The 10,832-nt window shown below is 43.8% G+C and overlaps 1 protein-coding gene across 1 annotated transcript in view; it reads right to left on the bottom strand.

Moving 5' to 3' along the window:
• RAB22A (RAB22A, member RAS oncogene family) overlaps nt 1-10,832 on the bottom strand; it is a 65,062-nt gene that overhangs the window by 4,703 nt on the left and 49,527 nt on the right. Inside the window, exons 4-7 of the mRNA XM_007449456.1 lie at nt 10,065-10,146; nt 1,397-1,468; nt 1,199-1,305; nt 454-563 (exon numbers count right to left, since the gene is read on the bottom strand). Coding sequence (XP_007449518.1) covers nt 454-563; nt 1,199-1,305; nt 1,397-1,468; nt 10,065-10,136 — 361 coding nt within the window. The 5' untranslated portion in view covers nt 10,137-10,146. The remainder of the gene's footprint in view (nt 1-453; nt 564-1,198; nt 1,306-1,396; nt 1,469-10,064; nt 10,147-10,832) is intronic.

Here is a 10,832-nt window from a genome sequence, read left to right as displayed (position 1 = left end):
GAAAGAGGAGGGGTGGGAAAAAGTGGTCTTATGTTTCACTAGCGAGTGCCTAGTATTAATTTTTGAGGGCTTTCTTATAGTGGAACTACACCCGCATTTCATTTCCCTTTATTTATTTTGTTCATTTTCAATGACTCTGGACAACTAATTGAAACACATTTAAAGAGAGAAAGAGGGAGAGATGACAGCTTCTAGGACCTCTAGGCCCTGCACATTCTTTATTCAGTAGCAACATTCTTTCTAGAAGGGCTACAGTCATCAGGCAGCAGCTCTCCAGCACTTACAGCATGATATGAAAACCCACCGTCACTCTTAAATTCTCAAATCTCATTCCACTGAGAACAGTATCAGAGACGAGGCCGCTCTACGTACGGAGAAAATTCTACTTGGCAAGATAATTCCGTGTTAAGTTGCTCTGCACAGAGGAAACCCACAAGGCACAGAGATACTCACTAATTTCTATAAAGAGTTCGTTTATGTTTATCGCGTTTTTTGCGCTGGTCTCTACAAAAATTGCATGGATGGAGTCGGCGTAGTCCTTAGCATCTCTCTCCATGACTTCTCTGGAAGGCAACGAATTGCAAATCAGAAATTCTGCCCATCAAGACATTAGTGTGATCCCCACCTTCCCAGTAATTAACCAGATTTATGATGATAAAAGATGTCACGAATGGCTGGTGAATGAGCCCTGACACCGTGGTCCTCCCAATTACACCACTTATACGGTTAAAGAAAACAGAACAGAACAGAACAGAACTCGGGACTACTAGCAATGCATCCAATGGAATGGCCAGAGAATCACCGGGGTTTCTTTTCCCCTCAAAGCAGAGCCCTTGCTTGGGGAACCGTGGAAGTGGTCCAGAGAAATTGCCAATAAACGTGCTTTCCTTAAAATATCCTTCCCCATTCAGGTATCCTATGTCATGAGAGCTGAGGGCTACACTAATCCCAGATAATGTCAAGTATGATGCAAATGACGTTTAAATATATTACACACCTGTCTTGATATATAATCTAATTAGCTCCAAATGTCTGAACTCTTAAATTTTAGTTTGAAACTTCAGGACTCCAACCAAACAACAAAAAGGAATTTTTCAATGTCAGAGACAAAATAAAAGCAAGATTCTTATATTGGATATTGCTCTGTAAGAAAAGGAACACATAATCAGCACCGTAATCTCCTGTTCTAATAACTTACCTTACGTCGATAAGATCACACTTATTTCCTGCAATGGCAACTACAATATTGGGTGGGCCGTGCTGTCGAAGCTCTTTTACCCAATTCTTTAATGTTGAAAATGTCTCCTGTAACACAGAGGAGGAAAGCAACTGGAGATATAAGCAACCAAAACAGAGTTTTCAAAATAGTCTAAAGAAAACGGTATATAAGTCTTACTTCTTTTGTGATATCATAAACAATTATAGCTGCAGCCGAGCCGCGATAGTACATTGGCGCTAAGGCACGAAACTGCAGAGAAGAGGGAAAAATAAAAAACAAAATTGGGAAAACTGGTTAAGTATGTTTTTTACTAGACTTTTAACCCCATTATCCCTGCACAAAAGGTAATCTTTCTCTTAAGCCAAAGAAGATGACATGATGCTTTAAAGCAAATGAACCAGTAATTACCAAAGGCAAAAACTTTTAATGTAACACTGAAATGACTCTCAGAAGGTACTTTAGAATACATTTTTATAGGAATTATATATGGTGCTATAAACAATTGTTTCAGCTAAAAAGGCTTTTTAATTGAATTCAATGTTATAATTCCCAAATTCATTTGTTCAATAGTCCTTTAAACTTTGGCTTCCCAAACTATCAAAGAGATCAAAATAATGCTGTAAATAGTTCTCCAGAGAAGTGGCTGCATTTGGGTGTTGAAAAGATAACCCTGTAATCTAAATGCTGATTGTGCTACAGAAATGAGTACACATTTACATTCACCACTTGGATGAGCCTGTAACTCGCTTTTTTGACATCTTCCACACACGTGGCAATTCCCAAATGCAGGTACATATCTCATTTCATTTACATGAATTTAACTCTGTGTGCAGGGCTCCTTCCCACCAATCACCTCCCTGCCCCAATACAATAGGGAGGGAAGAGAAGGAAAGCGAGGGTAATAACAATTTAAACAGCAAGGCTGATTTAGTGAGCCATTTCTCTTGATAAGAGTGTGAGATGGAAAATGGGAAGCTCTCTCTCCAGTCAACCCTGGTTCCTGGGCATCTGTGTGAGCACCTTGCTCAGTGAATGTGATGCCAGTGTTGAAAGACAAGACTCTTACCTATGCTTGACCTTTGTCTTACACCCTGACTTTGAAACCTGATCCCTACATATGATGTGAGAGATACCACTGGACTCCCCTCTGGCTCTCTGTTCTGTGGCTTCCCCGCAAAACACAGGTAGGAACTGTTATCAGAAGTGAGCATCTGAATACATTCCATATACAGAATTACAGACTCCACAACTTCTTACCCAATGACTTAACCTTTGGCTTTTAAACTTTCATGCTAAATTGAGTTTTATAAATGAAAGTAAAATTATGACTGTAAACTCCATGAGGAAGAGAGCATGTCTGTTTAGTATCCCATTTTATCTCTGGGCCAGGTGCCTGGCACACTGTAGTAAGCCAGAAAGAAGTGGGGAATAAGGGAATAAGAACTGTTTAGGTGCAGGAGGAGGTCAAACTAAATGCCAAACCCAGATGACCATCCAGGTGAAGTTTTACTAGTCTCAGGGAGAAAGATCCCTGCTTCTGGGGTCAAAGCCTGATAACTTCCAATAAAATGTTAAGTTCTAGAGAAGAAAAAAAAACACTAATAATAAAACCTGTAAGTGACTTTAAGGAAACCAGATTATTAGGTAGAAAAGATTCTGGATTGTCTTCCATGGGGTGAGAGTCACAGGAGCAAAGGCAATGATATTAGCTTTCATTTTTGATGCATTATTCTGGCAACATGCTTTACAAGATTGCTGGTTTTTTGGCTTTGTTTGTTTTTTGCATTTAAATTTGTAAGGTAAAATTCATTTAGAGAAGTGCAAAGATCTTAAGTTTGATAAAAGGTCTTAAGTTTTGGTAAAACAACAAATGTGTATGTATACAACCACGTAAACACCATCCCACTGAGATATAAAACGTTTGTATCAACATGGAAAGTTCCCTAATGCTCTTCTTTTCATGCCCTTTCTTTATCCTTGAATATCCAAGTCTATTTTATTGATATTGATATAACCACAATGGTTTTCTCTTGCTTAAGATCCGCATAGAATATCCTCTTCCATTCTCTTATTTTCAAGTAATCTCTGGGTTTACATTTAAGGTAATCCTTTCATAACCAGCACATTGTTAGATCCCGACTTTTGATCCAACCTGACAACGTCTGCCTTTTAAGTGGAATGTTTAGTTCCTTTACATTTAACGTACTTACCGATATATTTGGTTTTTACTAATATTAGGTCGACCGTTGTGCTGTTTGCTTTATATTTGTTCCATTAAAAAAAGAAAACCCTGTTCTTCCTTTCTTCCCTTCTTTTGCATTAACTATTTTTTAGTATTCAATTTTAACTTATTAATTTGTCCATTGGCTTTTTAGTTATACCTTCCTGTATTACTTTTTAAGTGGCTGCTCTTGTAACTACAATATACATTCCACACAGTTGACGGAGAGTTTAAAATGCACCACCTCGGGCTTCCCTGGTGGCGCAGTGGTTGAGAGTCCACCTGCCGATGCAGGGGACACGGGTTTGTGCCCTGGTGCGGGAGGATCCCACATGCCGCGGAGCGGCATGAGCCATGGCTGCTGAGCCTGCACATCCAGAGCCTGTGCTCCGCAACGGGAGAGGCCACAGTGGTGAGAGGCCTGCGTACCGCAAAAAAAAAAAAAAAAATCACCACCTCATGTAAAAGATCAGAACCTTGCAAGATTTTTTTTATCCCACTGTCCTTTGTGCTACTGTCAAGTATTTTAAATCTATGTCATAACCCACACAATCCAATATTATAATTTTTGCATTAAATAGCCAGTAGTCTCTTAAATAAGAAAAAAGACAGATTTTTATATTTACTGTTTCTAGTGGTTATTATTTCTTCCTGCGGATCTGAGTTACCATCTAGTGTCATTTCCTCTAGCCTGAGAACCGTTCTGGGACCGCTGCTGCTAAATCCTCTCTGCTTTTCTTCTTCTAACCGTGTCATGACTTTGACTTCATATTTTAAAGATAATTTTGGCAGATGGATAATTTGGGCACTTTAAAGATACACTGCTCCACTGTCTCCTGGCCTCCACTGACTCTGTGGGAAGCTGGCCCTCATTCATACTGTTGTGTCCCACACATAATGTGTCTATACTATTATCTCTGGCTGCTTTGAAGATCTGTCTCTTTAACTTTGGTTTTCAGCAGTTTGATTATGATGGAACTAGATGTGGTTTTCTTTGTACCTATGAGTTTGCTAAACTTTTGGATTTGTGAGTTGATATATTCCAGCAAAATTTGGGAAATTTTCAGCCGTTATTTCTCAAAATATCTTTTCTTTCTGTCTCCTTCCCCTCTTTTTACAACTTCTGGGTCTCAAGTTACACATATGTTAGATTGTTTGAATTTGTCCCTATGGTACTAAGACTTTGTTCCTATTCCTCCACTCTTTGTTCTTTTGTTTTGTCACTTACCCAGTGGACTTTTCATCTTAAATACTACAGTTTTCAGCTTTAGCATTTCCGTCTGATTATTAGTTGCCATTCTGTGTAAGATTCCCCATCTGTATTAAGTAGATTATGACTACTTTTCCTAAAAAAAAAAAAAAAAAAAAAAAAAAAAACTACTTTTCCTTTAAATCTTTGAACATTTCTAACCCATGTGGTTTCCACTCTTCTCTGAAGAGTGTTAAAACACTGGCTAATCACCCTGAGATTTGTTTTACACATGGTTAGGGTGGGTCTACTTGGGTCTCTACTCTTAAGACATGGCCCTTCAGAAGTTTCAAGGGAAGCCCAACGTGTTTATCAATCCCCTCGAACAGGGCAGGACTGGACTTTCCTGTGATCAGCAGCAGCTGAATCTCTGCTCCGCCTTGTCACCCCTCCAGCTGTTGGCTTCTGTTGGGTCCCTTAGTGTCGCCCCCGTGCAGTCACAATCTGGGGGTTAAGCAAAGCCTTGAAGGGAATTTACAAGCAGATTTTGGGGGCTTCCCTCCTTGTTGGATCCATCTTTTCTGGGATTTGCCTCCTTCTTTCCCAGCTGCTCTAGCAACCTTAAACTCTGTCCTCAAATACTGCAAGCTAAAAAGACAGCCTTTTTGCTGGAGTCCTAGCTACCCTGTGCTGCATGGTCTGGGGAGTGCCCTCTGGGGAAAAGCCGTGAAAATGTGAGTCTCACTCCATGTCGTTCCCTTTTCAGTTCCCAAACTGCATCTGGTTGCTTGGCAGTATCTTCAGAGAGTTGTTTAATGTTTTGTCCAGAGTTTATACATAATAGTTCTCTGTGGGAGGGTTAGTCTGTTACAAGCCACTCCACCATTACTGACACTGAAACTCTTTCCATGTCCTTTTGGTGTAAAGAAAGCAGGCAGCAGCTTAAAAAGAGACTAAAAGGACGTCCGCACAGCTCTGCTCCCAATCTGGCTCTAGATCAGGGGTTGGCAAACTTTTTCTGGAAGGGGCTAGGCAGTAAACATTTTGGGCCTTGTGGGTCATATGATCTCTGTCGCAACTCCTCAGCTCTATTACGGAGGTGTGAAAGTAGCCATAGACAATATGTAAACAAATAAGCATGGCTGTGTTCTGATAAAACGGGAAGCAAGCTGGATTTGGCCTGTGGGCCACAGTGTGGACCCTGGCTCTAGATATTAAGCCACTACACGTTTTCCTGATTTCAGACACGAGAACAACTCCTATGTGGCTCCTGTGACAGTGGATGAGTCCGTGTCTTCCTGGTGCTCTGCCCTCTAGAAACAGTCATTAGGAGAAACCACAGTAAGATTCAGGGACATAAACCTTCAAGGACTGGATGCAGTGTCTATTAGACTTCGGTTAGAAGCTTTCTTTTACATGATCACAGACAGATGGCAAGTAATTGAAATGCTGCTGCCACAGTTACGGTGCATTTCTGATATGGACTTGAGGTGCATGTCTGAGCAGGGGCTGGGTCTGTCTCCATGCTTCTGCAGAAGTCCCCGTTAGTGAAGGGTGATTGGTGGGAAAAGATCACTTAAAACGAATTCATTTAGGATAGCAAATAGGAATGAAAAGGTTTGACAAAGGCTCTATCTTGAGAAAAAAAATTATGAAAACGAGTTTCATTTTATCTGATATTAGAAAAAACTTAGGTTTATTATTGCAACCCAGGAGCTAGTTTCCTGAATGAACACTGAGTCAGAGTTGATCGATAACTTGACTGTGATTCTTTTGATAAAACCATATGCTGGCACAATATGATATCTATCTTTCATTTCATGTTTGCCTTTCCTAGTCCTATCATAAAAAAGGAATTTTTACAAAATATTTGAGGACTCCAACAGTTTTCCCTAGGCCTCTCAACCTTTTGATACACAAATCATTACCTTCTGAAGCACTTATGTCATCATTCTGATCAGTAGTTTTCTCCTCACTTAATGTAACAAACCCCTTACCGTCCATGGCTTTGCATGACATCTGTGAAGTTCTCCAAAATCACTTTCATTGACTTAATGAAATTACTTTGCAACCAACTGTCACTGGACCATCAGAAAGATGATCCATCTGTGAAAACGCGAGGGTCAAGTGGGGAGGATGTCTGAATGGTCAGTTCATCATAAAGGGGTGCCATTTTACGATGACTTTTGGTTCCATAATAAATGTCATTACTACAGAGAACTGAATAATAAATATGCAAATATCAGAAATGTATAATTTGAGGCATGCAATACTAACATGGTAAAACTAGGCAGAGGATCTGTTCCTCCTTACCTGTGCCAAAGTAGGGCTGACAATCAACTGATCTAAATCCACTAGTATCAATACTGTGTGCCAGGGGCTGAGTGCACAGACATGAGGACAGTCCCTGCCCCCGAGGAGCTCACAGTCTAACAGAAGATAAACAAGTAAGGAAACGGGGGACAATTCCACAGATGTGGGCAATGGCAAAGACTGTTCAGGATCCGAAGAGATACACTCAAGAGTTCAGCTGCTAATTGGTCCTCCCAATATCTGAGCATCAACCCCAGGTCAGGCTCTGTGCTGGGCCCTAGGAATATGACCCCATGGTCCCGGCTCTCACAGTTTACAGTCTGTGGGGACAGCCTGTCAGGAAGAGTGTGTAGACAGGTATCTAATTACAACTTGGAATGAGGGTCCTGAGGGAAATGAATAAAGGGCAGTGATGGAGAACGAGCTAGGGTCGTGCTTAGGTGCAGAGGGGTTAGGGAAACCTGTGAAGGTGTGACGTTGAACTTGAGACGAAAAGGCTGGTAAGGAGCCAGCTGGCCAGGCTCCGAGTAGAGGGAAGAGAGAGTTCCAGCACGAGAAACAGCGTGCGTGAAGGCCTGGTTCTGGAGAGTCTGAGGAACTGAGCGGAGGCAGCGGGCTGGAGCTCAGCGGGTGAGAGCGTGGACTGACCGGGAGGGCCCTGGAGAACAGGTGGAACAGGCCATGCAGGGCTGTGCAGGCCAGTGGGCAGGGCATGGCTCCCAGGAGAGGGGCAGTGGGCAGTCACTGAAGGGCAGTAAGTGGGAGGATAAGGTACTAAGTGGGGCTGGGAAGGGGGAAGGCAGGAAGACCAGTTCAAAGGTGAAAGGAATTCTCAGGTGAGAGTTAAAGGTGGCGGAGAGCAGAGAGCTGGCAGTGGAGACAGGGAGAACCGAGCGGACCTGAGGTGCATTTAGAAGCCAGAGCTGTCGGGACACGCGGTCTCGCCGACGTGGCAGGCTGACGGGGAGGGGGTTGAGGAGAGCCTCCGCATTCACGCCTGAGCACAGCGGGCACGTGGCCACCTGAGGACGGCAGGGGTGGTGAGGAAAGCTCCCTGGGCGACATCAGACGCGAGCTCTGAAGGCTGAGCATGCGCTCTCTAGGCTAACGGTGCGAGGAGGGTATTCTGAGCAGAGGGAACGGCAAGCCATGGGTATGAGGGTGTGGACTGGCCTGGCGCACTGCAGAAGCCTATGCAGTTTGGTCTTGGAGGATGAACTGGTGGGAGGAGGTGAAGGTGGAGAGTCAGGCCGAGGTTGGCACGGTCTGGGCCCTAAAGGCCGTGCCCAGGACAAGTGGGAAGGACAAGCTTACACATGCGCCCTGGAAGATCCTCACAGCATTTCAAACAGTTTGTGATTAGCTGTCAGATGTTTCGCTCTTCTTAAACCCTGTGATCTGGCAACAACCAGCTGGAGCGAGGGCTCACTGCAGGCACCCCTCTCCTGAGGGTCTCCTCGGCGTGGGGCTCTGATGGGCGGGCCTTCCGGGCCCGCTGGGCTCATCTACATTCCCTGCGCGAGCCCCTGGCTGGTTCAGTGATCTAGCTCCAGGTAGGGGTGAGGCAGATTTGCATCTCAGAGCAACTACTCCCGGTGCAGAATCAATTAGAAATGGGGAAACAAGAGGCATGCAGACCAGCTAATTACAAAACTTCACAGAATCCTGCTGTTATGGTAGCAGTAAGAGACAGGCATAAACCCTTGTATTATTCTTTTTTTATGTTCTGGAAAGAAGAGACGTTATATATCACCATGTCTACCAGGACAGGCTCTGATTCAAAGCATAATGGAATCTATATCATAGCATGTGCTTTATAATGAGGGTTTTGCTGTGTCATCAAATATATGGGAGGGGGTAACTGAAACCTGGGATTCAGTGAAAGGGCACATATATTACTTGTATGAAGAGCCACGAGTTCGTGGCTAATAGGCTAGATGCCAGGGCTGTGGCAATGGATATATTCAGGAACACTGTGTGGCAAGCAGCCCTTCTGAAGGACAGCAGAGTGATGGTTAGCAAAAGCCTATCCCCACTGGAGACGCACAGCCCAAACAACGTAGGAGCAGTGGGGACCGGAGACTTAGCAGATGCATCTAAGATGAGGAAATGGACACAGGGTGTGATATCCAGCATTAAAAAAACAGAAGAAACCAAACAGAGCAAACTTTAGACATTAAATCTGTACAAAATGTATGCTGTCTACGTCTAGGACAACAGTAATGGTTTATTGTGTTTTCCTCCACGTGTCTGTGATGATTCTTGTCAGGTTTTATACCATTTGCGGTATCTATGCCGCCTCAGATAAGACTGTGAGGACAGACTATTTCTCCTGATTACTTCTTCTATAAGAGCTTAAGGTAGCACTGTGCATCCATCACATGTTCTTTTTTGATAATACTGTTTGAAAACAAAATTAAACAGCAGCTGAATAGTGGGGTAGCTGCCAGACACACCTCAACAGGGAAATGAGACTCTGGGCCCAGAGGGAAAATGAGGTGGCAGCAGCGTCTGGTCCCCTCCCCGCCTTCCCATCCTGTCCGATTTGGGCGGGCTTTGCCAAATGCCATTCTGCACGGTGATGCCGTGCTCCTGGCCCCAGCTCTGGCCCAGGCCCTTCCTGAGGCAGGTGACCACCTTGGACAGCTTCATCATCAGGCGTTTATTAAGCACCTATTGCACGGCACTGTGTTAGCTCATCCATTTCACTTAAATCTCAAACTTTATATGCTGTAAAGTTCCCTCCTTAGCTTTTAAAAGGTGACTATAAATGAGATGTGCTTAATTCTCCCTTTCTACCATTAATTCTTTTATATCTTTGCTAGAGGATGGAGCCCCAAATTACACACAATACTCTGAGCAGGGTTTTATCAGGCCTGTTACTCAGCGTTTCCTTGAAGACACTAAAAAGCATAAAAATGTCCTCAGTGCCCATATCACTTTCTCCATTGGTGGACTCTGGTTCTAATTGAAAAGAAAAAGGCTGGCCCACGCAAATGGAAAGACGTGTCTCCAGCGCAGAGAAGTGAGGTGAGTGACGTGAAATGACGGGAACCGGTGGTTTTGTTGGACCTTTAATTTGGGCCTCAGAAAAACACATAGTGAGTTAAAGAGCGACTTACTCGTTCCTGTCCAGCTGTATCCCAGATTAGGAATTTATGTAGCTCATTCTGGTACTGCACGGTCTTGGTCATAAAAGATGCCCTGTAAAGAGAGACCTAAATGATCAGAATACAATTATTTAGAGCGCGTTGCCAGCCCCAGCAGGAAACACCACTTAGACTTCACGCTCAAACTCCCGCTCCACACTACATGCTAATCGGGGTCCTCTCTGGAGTACTTACGAGATGCTCAGATGCTGGCTGCATATTCTGTGTCAAAATAAAGTGTCAGGCATATCTGCCCAACACAAAGGAAGGGTTCTTTGGCTTGTGACTGCCTGAGCTCCATGTCAAAAGAACCAAGAGATAATTTGATAATCCAGATATTAGCCTCCCTTGTAATATACAGGAGCTGTTCTTTAAAAAGATGGCACCATGGGAAAACTTCTGTAAAAAAAAACTGTGTCCAGGAAATCAGTGTGCTCATAAGCATTAGGCCATTTAGGTCTGTCCTCACCCATTCCTAAACCACATGACCACATACAGAGCTAGTGTAATACCAGAGTTAATAAAACTAAGATGCCAAACAAGAAGCAGGAAGACAGCTGGTACCTCTGTGTTTCAGTAACAAAGCAGCCCCTGGGTGGTCCTGATGGGCCAAACCAGGCCTCAGGGGCCGCCCCAGCCCTCCATGGCGAAAGGAATGCTGACGTGCAGGTCTTACTGCTCTCTGTGAGGCGCGACTCTGCCCAGAGGCCTGTGAAGGCAGGGGCTGGGGGCGGGGGGGGG

Source organism: Lipotes vexillifer, unplaced genomic scaffold, assembly GCF_000442215.2.
Source record: "Lipotes vexillifer unplaced genomic scaffold, Lipotes_vexillifer_v1.1 scaffold524, whole genome shotgun sequence".
Classification (NCBI taxonomy): domain Eukaryota; kingdom Metazoa; phylum Chordata; class Mammalia; order Artiodactyla; family Lipotidae; genus Lipotes; species Lipotes vexillifer.
This window is presented reverse-complemented; position numbering and strand designations above follow the sequence as displayed.